General features: G+C 39.7%; 1 protein-coding gene across 1 annotated transcript in view; it reads left to right on the top strand.

Moving 5' to 3' along the window:
- Positions 1-19,981, top strand: part of LOC117512968 (thymocyte selection-associated high mobility group box protein TOX-like) — a 255,724-nt gene that overhangs the window by 158,126 nt on the left and 77,617 nt on the right. Inside the window, exon 4 of the mRNA XM_034173220.1 lies at positions 10,805-11,080. Within this exon, the coding sequence (XP_034029111.1) occupies positions 10,805-11,080 (276 nt within the window). The remainder of the gene's footprint in view (positions 1-10,804; positions 11,081-19,981) is intronic.

The raw sequence follows: 19,981 nt of genomic DNA, 5'->3' as shown, positions 1-19,981 counted from the left end.
GAGAATATTTATTAATGTCTGCTGAACTGTCTTTAGTGTGTAAATGCTTTTAAAATGAAATGCAACAATTCTGACCTGTGAAAATTTGGAAAAAAAAAAAAAAAATCATGATACTGAACATTTGTGTAATAAATCATTATTAGCATAGTTGAGTATTTTTCACTCTATTTATGATTAACTTAGATGGATAGAAATTAGATGGACAGCGCCTTCTCCTGGCAGTTGTGGTCGTGCAGTGTGGGCAGTGACAAGCTTTTCGCAGTTACAGTGTTCATCAGTGTTCACTTTTTGGGTAAATCATCACTCGTATGCCAAAGAACCAGAATTTTTCATTTACGACACATTTGTCGTTTTGCCTCAAACCAACATCTTACATACATAAATGATTTTAAAGATTGTGAGTGATGTGGTGCTTTGATGTCACATCACAAAAGAAGTTGATGTATTTAAGTAACAAAATAAACTGATATGTAAATGTAACAAAAAAATATCCTGGATTCACTTAAATTTCACCTTTTGTTTTTGTTGAAGGTTAGCGAAAGAAGGCTGAATCAACATTTGACGTTCTTTTCTGACCCTTCCCACTGATATCCACTCTCCTCCATGTCACGAAAGACAGTATATCTATGAATTATTTATCCATCTTTGAAAATATTAAACTTGTGATGTCCTTGTACCACATCTAATCTCAAAGGGCATCTTAAGAAGCAGTAAAGGGGGGAAAAAGATACACCGATGTGTTGAAGGTGCCGCGGTAAAATCTGACAGCATTTAAGTCTTGTAACGTGTGACAACAGTTATGTTTCATCTTGGCCAGTTGAAGTCCACAAAATGCATCATGAATTTTACTGTATCGCTGCATCAGTGGGGAACAGATACACCACTGCTAACGTTCAGCATCAGTCTGCAGTTGGACAAATATTACGCTCATCCTTCTGAGGTCATATTGATCTGATTAGTTAAATTTTATGTGTACAGGGTTATGTATCATCAAAGAGCAGTGGGATTGTACAATTTTTAATTTGACCCATAAGAGACGTCATAATTATTGATATTTCATGGATTTGCTTCCAACTGAAATTCTTTTGACATCCCAGAACTATTGCCGTAGTGTGCAGGATGGTACATCGGTGTGTGTGTGCGTGCGTGCATGTGTGCGCGCGCGTGCACGGGGAGAACTACGTTGGACACTTGAATTAACAACATCAACCTTTTGAAGTAGAATAGGTAACTGATTAGGTTTGGGCATCATTCTGTGTATTAATTTGCATATTTGCAAATTGCAAATTTAATCATTGTTGTTCACTTTGTTCTGCCACACCATTCTGAAAATTCTGTAAGGACATCTTACATGGAACACTGGCAGTTTCCTTTCGTGGGAGGAGTATGTAATCCAGGATTGACTGCTGGCAACACAGGCTTTGTAGATATTAATTTTGGTTGGATGAGTCAAGTTCTATATCATAAATTGTGTTTTATTGTTTGGTTAGTCCTGCAGTTTATTTAAAAGTGACTTATATCGCAAAAATAGACTCGATTATCATCTATGGTCACAAGATGGGAATGTCTAAATGCATGACACACTGCTCCTCTATTCTGATGAGGTATAGTCTGGTCCACACTGTAGAGAAGATGCTGGCAATAATGTACCATTAATTTGGACAACTACCACCTTAAAAGAAGAACAAGAAGCTCTGAATGAGGAGGACATACTAGGTCTTAGAGAATTAGCAAAAAATTAATAAATCAGACTCTAAATCAGACTGATATCTTGAGTTAAGATAGTGAATAACCTTCATAATATATGGCACTCCACTTGTTTGTACTTTGAAGGACAGCCAGAGCTACAACAAGGAGAACAGCTTGGCTAACATAACCATAAGTCCAACCATAATGTTTTAAAAAGTATAGTTTTTTTTTATAATTATTTACATTTAGAGATGGAAATGTGCACACAAATGTGTTTAGCTCCACACTGATGTTTTCATCTGTTAAGTGGTTTAAGAAGCTGTTTACTCTTGGGTTCTTTGTGCCTCATACAATAACATTAATTGGCTCATCAGCTTCTGATGGCTAACACAGTGTTTGCATTATAAAATAAATAATGAATAAAAAAATAATGGGAAGATTAGGTTAACTTTGCTTCTTGTTCTGTGAAGTGGTAGCCCCATGATTCAATAATAAATGTAACTTATAGATCAATTTTTAAACAAACAAACTAGGACCACAGTGTGGCAATCTAATGTAGCCTGAACTTTAAACTTTTTCTCCACGTTTGGGGAAAAAAAAATTCAAAACTTATTTCTTGTTTCTTAACAGAGATTTCTGGCCACGAGATTGTCTTGTTTCCAGACTATTTGTCTGTCCAGCCTCAATTTACTGTGTATGTATTTGTGCACAGATCTTTTTTTTAAGCAAACAGGCTAACAGAAATGCAAATCACTGAGATTTGTTTTAAGTTTTTGGATTACTCATGCTGCATTTTGCTTGATAACAATGACAGTGAATAATATAATAATAATAATAATAATAATAATAATAATACATAATACATTCTCAACAAAAAGAAATGCAAGTGATAGTTATGGGAAAGGAAGACGGCACATCACTCCCTCACAGTAAACATACCGCCCGTTATATTTATTTTCTTTAATGATAGTGCACATTATGAAATTTTTATCCTGTCTTTAAGCACCAGTTGTGTTAGCGGGCGACACTATAGCCTTTTGTGCACATTTCCTTCCATTTGTTTGCTAAAAGTATTTGTTTGCAAGATGAATTGCTGCACTGGCAGACGAGATGACAGCCTACACGAAGATGATATTGAATTGATTTCTGAAATGTTGCAGAACGGACTGGGTGATGTGTACCACGAGACATGAATAATAAAAATTCTATTAAAAAGCTCTTGAATGTCTTGACACTGGAATATTATTTGTGATGATTAATTTTCTTCAGTCATTATAAAGGGGGGGTTGGCATCAGATTGCCTCTGACAAAATTGCTTTTCCCTCCCTGGTGAATACTCTCAGTGTGCTTTTTCTGAGCACAAAACCATATTTCTCAGCGTAATATTATGTCAAGATAGACCCTGGAAAAGACAACCACGGGCTCGGCTCATGTATCAACTTATTAGCAGCGTGGAAAGCAGCGGTGCTTTAGCTGGAGGGGCTCATTTGGTCATACTGAACATATTTGATGGGGAGAAATTACCGTTTTGATTCCAAAAAATGATTAGCTGTGTAAATACGAAAATATACATCAAAACACCAGTAGTGTTTTTCAGCAAACTTGGTCATCGTAATCGTGTCCATGGAGTCACAGTTAGACAGTTAGGTCAGGTACGTATAACCTCGATGAGAATGTTTAGGATGGAATTTGCAGATAAACAAGACAATTCAAATCTGACCTTTGAAGCCATTGACCTTGACTATCACCCAATTGTTTGCTCTTTGGCTGAACTTCACTGTGAAATTCCAGAAACCACTGACATATTTGTGCCAAATTTGATCTCAGTCTGGATTTAAATCAAATTTGTTGAGCCAAGCACAGTTCCTGAGTAGACCTTTATCCGCATACAAAGTTTGGTAGAACTTGATCAAAGAACAAGCGATGATCTTAGATGGGCTCAGATGAAGCCCACCTGGAAGAAGACAAAACTTGTTGGTCCTTGACTGGCCACTTGAAGCTGGCTCCAAAAGTGAGCAGGTTCCCACTGAAGTCCAATTTAAAATGTCCAAATGTAGAGCAGAAATAACTGTTTCTAGCCTACAACACAAAGTGGTTTTAGTCTCTATAGATAGTTTTTAGTGGTTTAGGTGATGTTTTTTTTTCTGACTTCTTAGTTTAAGATGTTTTATTCCATAAAGGGTGTGGTCACTTTGAGTAACAGTGGCTGAGCCCAGCGTCTCTCATAGCACTTTTAAAAGTATAGGGCCACTAAACCTTTTAAGATTGAAGGCATGAAAAGAATTTTCTTTGACACCACTATAATTTTATTATTTATTAGCCTTTAAATAGGGGATTTATAATATGACATTGCCAATATGATCAAAATTCACTTTGTATAGAAAAACGAGGACAGTCAGACAAATGTTACTCAAATTCTAATTTGATTTATTTTTTGTAAAAGTGCGCCAGCTGTCGATTTTGTTGCTTTAAAGCCGTCTGATTGCTGCACCACAGCTGCTGTTCAACTCTAAATAATTAGCCGTGTACGTTGGCTTTGAACATATTTAATATACTTTTGTAAGCTCCAAAATAATTTGCATTTCTAATCACTTTTATTTCCAGCAAAGCACTCTGTATTGTCTGCTGCAGACAAACCTGAACAACAGGTGTTTGAACTGCCAATTATGAAGCTTTTTAATTACGGCGAAGCTTCCTTTGTTCTCTGTTCATCTCTCACATGTTACTTTGGAATTAAGTTTGAAGCAAAAAAACCCCCCCAAAAATAAATAAATAAATAAATAAATGAAAATGTGTATAATAAAAGTGCCTGACAGGTGAGTGAAGCGCTTGTTTTTCGCTTTTCGTTTCAGATTTTCTTGATGCTGCCATTTAAAAAGGAACTCGCAGGTTAATTTTGAAAAAGTCGTATTCCTATGTGTGTGCTTTGAAAATTATATGAAATGAAAACACGTTTTACACAATATGAAGGCAGAAATTCAGAGGAAAAGACGGCATGTGTCGAAAAATTTGCTGGCTGACTGTCTGTCACACAAGGGTGAGTGACTCTTGACAGCCTGTTGGAGGCGGTAGAGGGTTTGGACCAGGGGAGGCTGGGTTTTGGTGTCTGGTTTTGGTGTTTCCGTCATCAGTCTGCAATCCAAATAACTCAGAGTTTTGATCTAATTTGGAACAAACGTGGAGTGTCTGCAGGTTATCCAAGGACAAGATGATTTGATTGTAGGGCTGGGCGATATGGCCTAAAATCCATATTCAGATAAATATTGCAGCCTCTTGTGATAACGATATATATATCACAGTATATAAATTATAATAGATTATTTCAGAACAGGTTACACAGAGCCTAAGGAAAGCCAAACAGCTGCTACACTGCTGTTTTTCAAACTCTTTACAAGCTGGACAAAATCTATCTTCATATGCCAGCAACTTCTGTGCCGTGTGAGTGGGTTGTCTCCAAAACTGGAGAGAAGAACAGACTCAAACCTAACACTGCTGAAATGATCTTGTGTTTAAATAAAACCCAAATCCCCATCATTTTGTACAACTATTTGCATAACAGTCACTAGTTGCACAAGTATTTCTCAAATTATATCTCTAATTACATATAGTATTTTATGATGGCACATTCGCATTATAACAAAAGTATATATTATTAATGTCTTTAAATGTGCACACAGATGCACATAGAACATTTATTATTAAACTTACATAACGGTGCCTTACTGTTGTGTGACACCTTGCCCTTTATTGTTCCATGCAAGTGCTATGCTGAAGACTGGCCAGCAGATGTCGCCGTATTTAATTGTATCAAATGCTTTGAAACACTGAACAGTTTCAACACAATTGCTTCATATTGATTCAGTGGCTCAAAAGGTTTCGGTTCCTCCATCAATCGTTGATCGTTGTTGTGTTACCTCTCATAGCCGGAAATGTTTCCCCCCATAGTCTACAGTTTGCTGCTGCTCGTCGGGCCGCTTAAATCCAAACCATGTCCAAATAATGGATGTTGCACTGGTCTTTTTCTCCATCTCCATTTCGCTTTCAGCCGTGTTGCAGCGCCTGGCTCTAACTTCCGCAGGTTGTGAATAGATTGTATCATCAAGAGTCGTCGTCTTCTTCTTCTTCTGTGGCGTTTAACAGCAGCCAGCATTCTAATTGTTGCATTGCTTCCACCTTCAGTCCGTTAACATGCATTACCGCAATAGTACAATAGAATAAAAATTTCTATTGCAGGCCAATGTTGTATCGTTTATGTTGCATATCCTTTCTATCGCCCATTACTATTTGATTGTCAGGAAAAATTGGTTTAACATTAAGGTCACGGGCCAAGACTAAAATCTGAGACCAGTGCCTACATATCGGGAATATTTATAATGAGTTTTCTGAGTCAGCATGAGTTTATAATTAAAAATGATTTTGAAGTCACACGTCACCTTTCTGTCTATCAAAAAACCTTTAGGGCCCCTTCACACATAACATGGAAGACGCAGAAACCGGAAGAAAATCCACGAACCAAACGCGAAATGGGGAACCACGAAACATTCCAACGACTGTCATGAGAGACGCACAGTCACACAGGCGTGCACTGCAAACTGGTGACGGTTTCATGCACACGCACGAGCATGCACGAAACTGGCACACTGTTGGAACGTGTTGCACCACATCGTGCTGCTGTTGCGGGAAAAAATAAAAACCAGCTGGAATATGTTGTTTCACATTGCGCCGCTGATGTGGAGAAAAAGAAAAAAAACATACATGCCACCCGCAGGATTCGGACCTGCAATTTACAAAAACTCTGATTAACAGACGGATACTTTACCACTGCACTACCATCGCTGTCCTACAACAGAAGCGTAAAATGGACTAAAATCAACATGGAGATAAATATATTTTTTAAAAAAGAGAGAAATTAGATGATGTAGACCAAGAGGAAGTCTTTAATAACTGACAAAATGGCGTTTGTTATAGCGTATTTTTGTCTGTGTTGTAATGTAACACCTTGCATGTGCGGTCACATCCAGCTGTCAGTCAGTCAGTGGTCAGCTGACATGCCCTATAGTGTCCACAGCAAAGCGATCACACAAGAATGAGTTCACGCCTTTGTCACCCTTATCTGTTTGTTTGATTTCATTTCCACAACTGCAATTTACGTGGTGGAAGTGAAATCAGCCGGTGGGGCGGCTCCACACCGTGTTGTGCGCTTACACGCTGGCTAGTTCTCATGAGGACATTAGCGCCTGCAGACACATATGTACACTGAGGTGCAGGCCCTAGGGCACTGCGCTGATCCAGCACTGGACTCCGGGTTCAGCCACAGCTGACAATGTTGGATTCATGGTGTGTGTGTTGGTGGTGGGGGGGCAATGACATGCATTCGCTGTCTTTTGGCCACTTGTGTTCGTGAATGTTGTGTCAACAGCTGTATGAGGCATTTGAGGCGGCTCCGATTTTTCATGAATGGCATGCAATTCCTCCTTCGTGCGCTAGTCAGCTTCAATTGTGTTATGTACAGTAGTGTTCAGAATAATAGTAGTGCTATGTGACTAAAAAGATTAATCCAGGTTTTGAGTATATTTCTTATTGTTACATGGGAAACAAGGTACCAGTAGATTCAGTAGATTCTCACAAATCCAACAAGACCAAGCATTCATGATATGCACACTCTTAAGGCTATGAAATTGGGCTATTAGTAAAAAAAAAAAAAGTAGACAAGGGGGTGTTCACAATAATAGTAGCATCTGCTGTTGACGCTACAAACTAAAAACTATTATGTTCAAACTGCTTTTTTAGCAATCCTGTGAATCACTAAACTAGTATTTAGATGTATAACCACAGTTTTTCATGATTTCTTCACATCTCCGAGGCATTAATTTTGTTGGTTTGGAACCAAGATTTTGCTCGTTTACTAGTGTGCTTGGGGTCATTGTCTTGTTGAAATACCCATTTCAAGGGCATGTCCTCTTCAGCATAAGGCAACATGACCTCTTCAAGTATTTTGACATATTCAGACTGATCCATGATACCTGGTATGCGAAATATAGGCCCAACACCATAGTAGGAGAAACATGCCCATATCATGATGCTTGCACCACCATTCTTCACTGTCTTCACTGTGAACTGTGGCTTGAATTCAGAGTTTGGAGGTCGTCTCACAAACGGTCTGCTGCCCTTGGACCCACAAAGAATAATTTTACTCTCATCAGTCCACAAAATATTCCTCCATTTCTCTTTAGGCCAGTTGATGTCTTCTTTGGCAAATTGGAACCTCTTCTGCACGTCTTTTATTTAACAGAGGGACTTTGCGGGGGATTCTTGCAAATAAATTAGCTTCACGCAGGCATCTTCTAACTGTCACAGCACTTACAGGTAACTCCAGACTGTCTTTGATCATCCTGGAGCTGATCAGTGGGTGAGCCTTTTCCATTCTGGTTATTCTTCTATCCATTTTGATGGTTGTTTTCCATTTTCTTCCACGCATCTCTGTTTTTTTTTTTGTCCATTTTAAAGCATTGGAGATCATTGTAGATGTGAGCAGCAATATGGCTTCATGCCGAGAAAGAGCACTACAGATGCAGTGTTTGCTCTGAGAATACTGTTGGAGAAGTACAGAGAAGGCCAGAAAGAGTTACATTGTGTGTTTGTGGACTTAGAAAAAGCTTATGACAGGGTGCCAAGAGAAGAGCCGTGGTATTGTATGAGGAAGTCTGGAGTGGCAGAGAAGTATGTTAGGGTAGTGCAGGACATGTACAAGAATAGTGTGACAGCAGTGAGATGCGCAGTCGGAATGACAGACTCATTCAAGGTGGAGGTGGGATTACACCAAGGATCAGCTCTGAGTCCTTTCTTGTTTGCAGTATTTATGGACAGGTTGACAGATGAGATCAGACAGGAGTCCCCATGGACTATGATGTTTGCAGATGACATTGTGATCTGTAGTGAGAGTAGAGAGCAAATTGAGTCTAGTCTGGAGAGGTGGAGATATGCTTTGGAGAGAAGGGGAATGAAAGTCAGTAGAAGCAAGACTGAGTACATGTGTGTGAATGGGAGGGAGCCCAGTGGAATAGTGCAGTTACAAGGAGTAGAAGTGGTCAAAGTAGATGAGTTTAAATATTTGGGGTCAACTGTTCAAAGTAATGGAGAGTGTGGTAAAGAGGTGAAGAAGAGAGTGCAGGCAGGGTGGAGTACGTGGAGAAAGGTGGCAGGAGTGATTTGTGACCGAAGAATATCAGCAAGAGTGAAAGGGAAAGTTTATAAGACAGTAGTGAGACCAGCTATGTTGTACGGCTTAGAGACGGTGGCACTAACAAAAAGACAGGAGGCAGAGCTGGAGGTGGCAGAGCTGGACAAGATTAGGAATGAACATATCAGAGGGACATCTCAGGTGGGACGGTTTGGAGACAAAGTCAGAGAGGCAAGATTGAGATGGTTTGGACATGTGCAGAGGAGGGACCCAGGGTATATAGGGAGAAGGATGCTGAGGATGGAGCCACCAGGCAGGAGGAGAAGAGGGAGGCCAAAGAGGAGGTTTATGGATGTGTTGAAGGAGGACATGCAGGTGGTTGGTGTGACAGAGGAAGATACAGAGGACAGGGTGAGATGGAAACAATTGATCTGCTGTGGCGACCCCTAACGGGAACAGCCGAAAGACAAAGAAGAAGGAGATCATTGTAGATGAACAGCCTATAATATTTTGCACCTGCGTATAAGTTTTCCCCTTTCCAATCAACTTTTTAATCAAACTACGCTGTTCTTCTGAACAATGTCTTGAACGTCCCATTTTCCTCAGGCTTTCAAAGAGAAAAGCATGTTCAACAGGTGCTGGCTTCATCCTTACATAGGGGACACCTGATTCACACCTGTTTGTTTCACAAAATTGACGAACTCACTGACTGAATGCCACACTACTATTATTGTGAACACCCCTTTTCTACTTTTTTTTACTAATAGCCCAATTTCATAGCCTTAAGAGTGTGCATATCATGAATGCTTGGTCTTGTTGGATTTGTGAGAATCTACTGAATCTACTGGTACCTTGTTTCCCATGTAACAATAAGAAATATACTCAAAACCTGGATTAATCTTTTTAGTCACATAGCACTACTATTATTCTGAACACTACTGTATGAAGGGGCCTTAATCTTGAGTAACCTTGAAAGGTTAAACTAATTTACACTGAGCATTCTGAAGAACTAAAGACATGCCTATAGTAGGTCATAAACACTGAAGTGAATGACGTTGTGTCAAATTTCTGTAGCTCAAATGACCTTTGCCCTTGGAATGACCTTGAAGAGTTAAGCTGAATTGCATTGGCTATTTGGAGGAATTGGTTAGATACACCTATGGTTCCTACTAAACACTATATGAAGCCATACGTCACCTTTCTGTTGGCCACATGACCTTTGATCTTGGGTGACCTTTCAAGGTCAAGTTCATTTAGGATGGATTTTCCAAGGAATTGATTAAAGCTATAGCCATGGTTACTATTAAACATAAATATGAAATCATAAATCACCTTTCTGTTGGTCACCTGACCTATGATCTTGAAAGGTCAAAGTCGAAGTCATAACTATTTTCAACCTAATACGGATTAACCAAACCTTGTGTGTTTGTCAGGTGTATTGACCCCAAGTTGCTTGGTGGCTTTGAGGTCAAAAGGTCAAAGGGAAAGGTCACTGGAGCATACTTTATGATCTTGTGAGTAGAATCATGTCTTTCCTAATTGCCTGATTGTCACCAAAGTTGGAATGTGTGTTAGACATGATGACTCCAAGAAGCCTATTGATCACTTAAACTGTACTTGGTAATAGTCTTCTGCAGAAAGCCGTCACCTGTCAGTGGTGATCTTACAGACGTTTGCACCGCGGGTCAGTGCAGACTGTGCACTTGTTTTTACAATGACTGAAAAACATCATGTAATCTGCAAGGCTCACATCATATGTTGCTGTGTTTGTTTGGGTTTTGTCTTTGTGCCACATTTCACAGCCTTTCCTGCAGAAGGATTTCACGCTCTAAACTGGCTTGATGACGTCTCACTGCAATAAGCGTTACTCCTCTGCCCTCCAAAAACCTGACCATAGCCTATAATTTTTTCTTTTTGTTTGTTTTTTTTTTCCAGAGCTACCCCAGTCAGGGCCGAGGCAGCAGCGGCAGTGGGGGAGGAGGGGGAGGAGGAGGAGCAGGCGATGAAGACTATGAGATTCCCCCCATCACGCCGCCAAACCATGCCGATCCTTCCCTGCTACACCTCATGGAGCATGAGTCCGGTTACCCCTTCCACTCTCTGCCTCACAATGGCCTGCTCAACACCTATTCCTACCCGGAGCTGCCCGCGCTCATGATGTCCAACATGCTCGGTCAGGACACGCACCTCCTCTCAGGGCCAATGCACTCAGTGAGTACAGCTTCTTATTTTTTCTTTTTTTTTGTTGTTGTTGTTGCTCGATTCCTTTTTTTTTGTCTTACCTTTTATGATCAAGTAAGTCAAGTGAAGTGGTAGTTTATTAGTCCTCACAGTGTTTGGCCGGTAAGACCACTGAGCCAATATTTCATTCAGTGTTTCACATTTCATAACTCCCCACCCCCACCCTCTCAGAAAAATTCAATTCCACAGAGACCCGTGGTTCAGTGCTTCTCTCGGGCCTGTGTATCATCCCAGGTTGGGTTTAAAGCATCGTTAGATAATGAATGACACAACATGAAGGCAAATTCTCAGCCACGCAAAGAACAGGTCGGTCTGTAGAAGACTTGTGAAGTTGAGCCGAGAGCGCTGGACGGGTTTCACTGACACACTTTGTGTTTTATGTGACTGTGCTCGATGAGTGAAGTACAGTAGCCCAGAGGGGCGTTATCGCTTGGTCACGCAAAAGAAAAGTGTGTTTGTTTAGATTGAAGCTTTAGTGTTTCATTACAGCCTTGATTATTGCGCTAATTGAGTTCACCATCTATTATTATTGTTAGTGAAGATCATTTTTTCTTCACAAGGCCGGGGATGGGGTGGGGGAGCATTTACTCTTGGCCATTGTAGACCACCAAACGTCATGTGTCATTGTGCCAGCAGAGGAAGTGAGTGCATAAATACATTTTACAGTATGACTGAGCCACATGCCGGTGTGAACACGCTGGTTTCTGTCACACATGTAGAAATTCTCTATTTGTTTCCAGGCTGAAGTTACTGTAATAAAGGGTTTTTGTTTGTTTGTTTGTTTCTTAATGCCTGGTTCTGGTGGAATCTTGAAAACAACCAGCATGTCTTTGTGTAACCTCACAGTGACTCCAGCAGGAGAAAGTTATGTATACATTTACAAACATTAAATGGTTGTTTCATTTAAATGATTTTTTGCAGTGTAACAATATAGTTGTTTTGAGGCTTTTTTCTGGTAATTGGCAGATTTTCTGTTCAGGGGTGTATCTTGTAAATAGTAATTTTTGTACCTTTAGTGGTCCATCTACGTCATTTAATATCAAAATGTTACCTGCCCCATTCAATTTTTCACTTAATTGACATTTACCTCATGTCAATATTTAACTGTAAGAAAGTGCTTATATTTCTGTGCAATTTCGCAAAATTACAGCTGATTTTACTGCTGCTTTAGTATTTATGCTGGTGGATTCTGTAGCAAACACAGGGATTCAAGTTCTCCGTCGCTATGATGGATTTCTGTCAGTTGGGCTGCCAAAAGGCCATATGCGAGATCAATGCAGATCCGATGAGATTTTAAGAGAATCAAGGATCTTGGCTGCTGCTGCTTTTTGGCTGTACACCAGGTCTCCATCTCCTCTCGTGCACCAGGCAGTGGGTGCGTAGGGGAGCAGGGGGTGACCTCAGCACCACGCAGGAGAGGAAAAATCATAGCAGTAAGTTCTCCGGGGGTGACATGCAGTGCACGTGCGCGAGACGGTGCGCATGCCGGTGAAATGGGAGAACTTGGAGCCGTGTGTCAGATGCGGAGTCACTGAACTGCAGTGTGAATATGGCACCAAGCACACACTTTGTGCGGGCTTCCAGTCAGACTCCAAAGGCTCCTGGAAGCAGGTGAGTCGCACCATGAAAAAGCTGCAGGGAAAGGTGTGGACAGACGACCGTGCGCTGGTGAAGGTGGGGCTGTGTAGATTTGCGCATTTCGTATTGGACTTGAGCAGTGCAGTGGCTGCCACTCAGTCTGGCCGTGACTGGGAAACTGCCGCGGCTTCAGAAGGTCCTCCCCAGTGGCATTGCAGCTCCAGACGTGTGCACAAAACATGCAAACCACCGCAAAACGGTCGAAGAGTACTACAACATGTTGTTTTATTTTTAATGAGGAGGAGAAATGGACAGAGAGAGGCATTATTTAAGTGCAGAGAGTCACCTGGTTTTAAACAGGCAAATGTGAATAATTTGTGTGATATTTCAGAAAGGAACTAATTTATAACCTCACAAAAATTTTACTTTTTAAGATGCACTTCACAGCCAGGTTTTACTGTTTGAATATTACGCTGTGCAAAATGCTAAAACTCTGTTGCAGCTTTCAATTAAGCAAATTATTGTCCGTATTGTTAGTACTGAAAAATGATTGCACCTCACATCATGACCTGCAGTCTGCCGCGGCAGGCGACAGGAATTCTGCTATAATAACCACTGTGACGGTTTGTCTGATGCCTACACGTGAAAGCAGCATAAGGAGGAAAGTTAAAGTAATGGCACTTTTTATGACAACCTGTGAGAAAAAATCCATTGGTCTTGCAGCTTTAAGACAATCTTTAATGTATCATTTTATTCATCTCATTGATTGTTTTGTGAGTAACAGACATAATATTGTATGTGGGAGTTTGTTGTATTGTTGTAGGTGCCGTCATGTGATTGTGTATCTGCAGACTTGACCCGAAAGAAAGATTGATGCAAATGTTGCTACCTAGTAAAACTGCTGGTGCAACGTTCCCAGTAATGAAGATAAATTTGAGTGCAAAGTGGTTTTAATATCTGTGTTCTTGACTAAATTAGGATGCTTAGAAGCCAGAGAATCTGTACATTTGGAACAAGGCCGATACAGGCAACATTTACAAATACAGAGGAGTGCTGCCTTCTTAACACACAGACCTCTGCAGCAAAGCTCCTTTAATATCTGTCCAGCTGCAAAACTCACAGATTTCATTGCCTGAAACTGAGCAGAGAGACACACAGAGAGAGACACACACAGAGAGAGAGAGAGACACGGCCAGAAACTGTGCTGCACATTCTCATTCGCTGCGATCAGCAAAACTTAAAGGGATGCGGCCGCGGCCACAGTTTAAACATAAAATCTTGGGGAAGGGGAGGGGCATCTTTTGTTAACTACTTTATCTCGTCAGAAGGATGCTGACCCCCCCCCAATTTTTGTCTTAAACATGATTCTGACTGAATATGTAAACACCTCTGGCGAACACATTCAAATGCTTTAATCATGAAATCGAACCAGATGAATTATAGATGCCTTTGTGGTGAATTATTCAGTGATATATACTTTCATCTGACATAAATATTACTTTTTTCTCCTCTCTGCCCTCCATCATGAATATGTATGCTTTAATATGAGAATGTGTGGCATTTATCCTCTGTTAATCAGATCTTATGTGATTATTTTTTTCCCTTTTGTTGAAGAGTCAAACTGCACAAACTGTGTTTTTCCTGTGGCGGAGCGTCGCGGCGGCTGCGTCCCGACGCGCGGACCCGTCCGCACGTCTTTCATTAAAAAAATCTCCTTTAACAGTGGAATATCTGAATAAAATGCTGAAACCGACTTCTTCTGAAACTTCTCTGTTCTCTCACGACGTCCTGGATCAATAGAACCTGAAATGTGGAGGTTTTCAGCTTGAACAGGCTGACGACGGCAGCTGAGAGCGCTGAGCGACGTCTCGCACCGTGGGAAGTCCTTAAAGCGACAGAATCACCTCAAAATCTCTCATCAGCTGTTAAAATTTTCACTGAAAACCAGCTTAATTTTTCGAACCGTGTCCACTTCGATGTGTCTCACAGGTTTAGAAAAAATTTTGATCAAACAACGCGCCAGTCTCTCAGCAACTTCTCAGACAAAGGAATTCCGACGAGGGGCTGTACGACTCCTCCCACAAGGAGTGCTCACAGGCGAATGACGTCACCGACAGGCGTGGAAAAACTCACGCATGCGCACGAGGGTTCAAGCATGTCTGACGTAAAAACATATGAATGAAATCCATATAGTTTTTGAAAAAAATAAAAAGGACCGTTACTTTATTGACAGCCCTCGTATATGCACACTGGGGGGTGCCAGATTTGAGCAGGTTTCACTGAAGTCTGAACGCAAATGTGGCTAGAATCCACTTCTCTCAGGGACCATGACATCATACTTCTTCACTACGTTCGTGTGCAGACATTGTCTGCTGGCATTTAGCGTGGCTGCCACAGTGAGGACAACAAACAACCTTCTTTCTCTGTGGTGCCTTCTCACCAGAACAATCCATCGAGTGCATTCTGATGTCCAGTTAAAAAAAAAAAAAAGATGAAAATGCACACAACTGTCTTTTACTTCAGTTGTTGACCTTGGCTAAATGCACAGCCGTGCTGGCTGTCGCTGCATCAGGAACTGTCCTCTCTCTCTTGGTGCTAAATTCACACCCTGCGCTGAAGCTTTGGCCAATCAGAAGCCCAGTCTGAAGCATTGCACAACCACAGGATATGAATCCATGAGTATCGTAAAAGTAAAAAAAAAACAAGTAGAGAACAAAAGTGTATGCATACGTGCAAACCACCAGAAAAGCTCTAAATCTGATGTCCGCTCAAAGTTTTGAGGTCGCACAAAACGTTACAACAGACATCATCAAGGAACACATTTGATGAATGATAAAAGGACTTATATAGAAAAAAACAGACACTGAATGTGCACGACAAAGATTCTGATGACTGAAATATTTACATTTGATGCCATTTTTACTTTTGGCATTTTGACTTGGCTGATCAGTCAAACAGGTCTATATATATATATATATATATATGCATAGTGAGCATTATATACTGAAGCAGCCCTTTTTGTGCAATAATATTTCAGAAGCAGGCAGTGAGTGAGTGCCTGGTTTTTAAACAGCTTTTGTTTCACCTTTGCAATTATTTATTTTCAAATAGCCCTTCGGGGTAATGTTCCATTTTCTTATTTCACACCCCCTTTTCTCATAAATGAAGCGTCATTGCAATAAATCACTGCACAAACAGAGACTTGCACACACTATGAAGGGTCTGGAGATTTATGTAACACATTCATGTTTCCCACTTCCACATTTTAGTACTACTCTAGCAGAGCCCTGGCTAATAATAGCTGCTATTAATATTTCTTGTTGCCTAGCAACCCCTGCAAGTAATAGCTTACTGTGGAAAAATAGATGACCGATAAGGAAGGAGTGTTGGAGGGGTGGTGGTGGGGAAGTGGGGTGTATAGAGTTGGAATGGGGGATTCAATTTATTTATTATCTCCTGGGACAAGAGGAGCTTATTTCTGAGGCTGAGGAATAACAAAGTAGGCTGTATATTGAGAAATATTTTAAAGCAATTGAAGATGACGTTTTAATTTTGGTTCCATTAGGGATGTTTCATTTGATGTTTCACCAACAAAGTCAATTAACTTTAATTTTACACTGATAAAGGTATAATAAGGAAGATTGAATTCATGCCTGATGAATGCTTTAGGAATAATAAAACTGGATGGAAGCAGACGGTTTGTGTAATCTGGATGGGAAATGAAGAGAGAAGCTTTTATATTTGCTACACTGTGTGTGGTTTTGTTTTTTGTTTGTTTGTTTTTTGTTTTGTTTTGTTTTGTTTTTTGAGACAAGCTTTACAGTCACCAAACAAAATTGGAGGAGATAGCTGAAAAACTGAGATGCTAATCGTTCAAAAGTCTTCTTGCACCATCGCAGCGGAAAGCAAATAAAGTCGACAGCATTACCTTAAGGACTCCGGAATAAAAGCTATCCTTCAGCGCACATGTAAACCTCCTACAAATATAAGCTCAGCTGGAGCAACTGATACGCTTCATCTCAGGGGATGTTGTTGCTGGTTTTTGTACAACATTTAGCCCAAGGCTAAAGCTCTGTAAACTTCTCTCTGCTTTGGGATTATGTTTTTCCGTGCACATCGATCCTACAGCAAACATGGTTAAATCACTACAGGATACAGTGCAAAGGATTCATCGTCATCATCATCATCATTATCATCATCATCATCTTCACCATGATCGTGCTTAAGCGCTGTTTTGCATTGGCTCATCTTTGTCATTTTTTGTGCATTCGGTGTTTTCAGATTTTCAGCACGCGTCCATGTTTTCCAGCTGAATTTATTCCGTCTGACAACCTCCAGTTTTCCATCTCATTATGACTCTGAGGAGCAGAAATATTAGATGGAAAATTGACAAATATCCAGCAGATGGAAAAACAGGTGTCAGATGCACACTTTGAGTATTAGATCAATTTCAGCATGTGTGAATATTAGGGCTGCATCATACTGCAAGAAATTGACATTGCAGCTATTTTCTACAATGTATATTGTAATGTAAATAAAAAATAAAACAGAATTTCACATGTAGGGGAAACCGGAGCACAGTGAATCAGTATATCTACAAAACTACATATATATTTTGCAGCAGTTACGCCATATTTTTATGCATAAAGACATCCCCCTTATAAATTAGTGTTTTGTTTTTGGATACATTAAGGATAAAACTAAGGGGCATGTTGAAGACAGATTTTTCCAATCAAAAGTAAATTGTGTGGATGTCATTGTCTTTGTATTTATTTCTCACAACAGAGGAAAGGTGGCCCAAAAACCTATTAGTTAGAAGACTACCCCGTCCAACTGATGAGTATGTGTTATGTCTTCTCCAGACTATCAGCTATTTCATAACATGACTTGTGTGTGTCACATGCACCTGGGGCACAGTGAATTGGGGCACAGTGAATCAGTCTAGAAAGCGATTTACTATAAGTCCCAGTGGATGACAGATATTACTTGTTGAAGTTTATACATTTATTTTTCCATGAATTATTTCTATAATTTTTGTATAAAAACAACTGTTTTCACATTTGAACAGAAATTCTGACAGTTGTATTCATAGTAGTTTCTAAAGGACTTATATCACTGTATAAGACACTCACACATTACATAGCTGGTTTGCTGGATTATAGTTTGTATATGCATCAGCATATATTTAATCATTTTGAAGAAATCTTTATAATCATGATTATAATTTTTATTTTCCTATAGTATGCTAGCAGAGTTACTTTAGATGGATAGCAATACACTCACACACTCATAGCTTCTTTTTCTATAACAAAATACCAGATTCATAGCTTAGCCTACTAACTATATTTAATTTTACTACTAGTCTGTATACTAAATTACCTTTACTACAATCTTCTCCTGTGATGTCTTATCTTTCTTATGTCTTATTATTTATTATATCATATATATACTTTTTTCTTGAGCCGCTTGGGTGGGTAGGGAGAGTTCCCATGGGATAAAAAAGTTTTTCAACCTACCATCCCTGGTTCTCAAGACCAGGCACCTAAGTGGCTCTACTCTACTCTTGTCTACTCTCCTATTTTACTCTTCCTTTTCAGATATTTAGATATACCTTTATATACTAGCATAGTTCCACATTAGAAGTGGAATATAATATATAAGATATACCTTACTGAATTTTCATGTGTTTTTTCATTATATTCTAAGTTGATTCACTGTGCACGGTCAATTAATGTCCAGGGCACAGTGAATCAAAAGTTTTAAAATCAATTTTAAACACCTGTAAGTTACACTTGGGGAGAAATAAATAACACACAGCCTTATAAACAATAATTTGCTGTATTAAATAATCCCAATAGAATGACCTAAACCTATGCATAATGTGTTTATGCTGCCGCAAAACAACATTTCTGATCCACTGTACCCTGGTTTCCCCTATAACGTGAGCTGTTCTATTTGTAAAAAAGGGGAAAGACTCTACAAGGAACAAACAAATTACCTGTTTTTGTTCTGCATCATCCTGTTCTGTACCCAAACTAATTCCATATGACTAGTGTTTGTTTTGAAGCCCTTCCTGTGTTCTTCTCCTGTTTGGATCTTATTCAGCCAGTTCTGCACAAAATAAGGAGACTAAGCTAATCTAAATCATGTTAGAGGTGTTATATCAAAAACAGCATTTGTATATTTTTAAGTGTTTATTTCTCACTAACTTTTACAAAATACGTGAGAAACATATTAGAATTAAGAAATAAGCTGTTTTGGAGTGTTTTCCAACATCTTGGTTTATTCTGTTCGAGTGAGCAGCCAGCTGACATCACGCTGTCCTTTCTTTACACTGATTGGCTGTCATTGTGTCCCTTCCCAGCATCCTTCATGCAGTTCGGGGGCACTCCCCCCCCCCCCACGTGATGTATGAATTCACTACTATATGTATGTCAGTGTTTCTGATCGCTTGAATTTCACTCCTGATGGGAGAAAATTTCTAAATTGTTTCCAGGCATGTGGAATTTTGATCATATTGGTAAATCATATTACGAATACATTATGTAACTGCTAAAAAATTTAATTATAGTAGCACCAAAGAAAATAAACCAAAGGCTGTAACAGCTTTAGCTCTATTTGCTGTTTAGTTTATTTGTATTTGACATTAATACAAAATGTATCTTCTTTTTATTACATGAATTACTTTGTAATGTTTCGACTTGAAGTATTTTCTAAATAAATATTATTATTAACAGAACTCGTCATGGAAGATGAGAACAGTGCAAGTTTTATTTATTTTATTTTCTTAAATCAAGCAACAAAAGCAGTTGTTGATTGACATAGTTTGCCTTACATCACATCGCTTGGCCCGCGATGCGTACCCGCATCACAACATTTTGTGCAGCTGAGGGACGTATGTGTGATTAAAAAGAATTGTGTCCTTTATGTTCAACAGGCAGATTGTTCAGGTGTAGATGCATGTCTGCTGCTGCAGCACTATAACAGTCCTATTCCCTGGTTTTTAAACTTGAAATTGTATCATTTAGAAGGACCTAGTAAGGCAGTAGAATCAATCTCATCGTTGTAAAAGACATCGATGCCAATCAGAAGTGACTCCACATTCCAAAAACATTGAGCTGCTCTGTCAGATCCTTTCAGCTCAGGCAGAAAGAGCCATGTCTTGGATGACTGGATACTGTGAAATTGTACATGCTGTCATGTGAACCCTTGCTGCTGTGGGAGAATCCCTGTCTCACCCTTGGCTGTCGGAGTTTCTGCCACCCCGGTGCTTGGGGAGATGGTGGCACCCGT

This window comes from Thalassophryne amazonica, chromosome 6, assembly GCF_902500255.1.
Source record: "Thalassophryne amazonica chromosome 6, fThaAma1.1, whole genome shotgun sequence".
Taxonomy (NCBI): domain Eukaryota; kingdom Metazoa; phylum Chordata; class Actinopteri; order Batrachoidiformes; family Batrachoididae; genus Thalassophryne; species Thalassophryne amazonica.
Note: the sequence above shows the minus strand (reverse complement) of the source record. Positions and strands in the feature narration are given on the sequence as shown.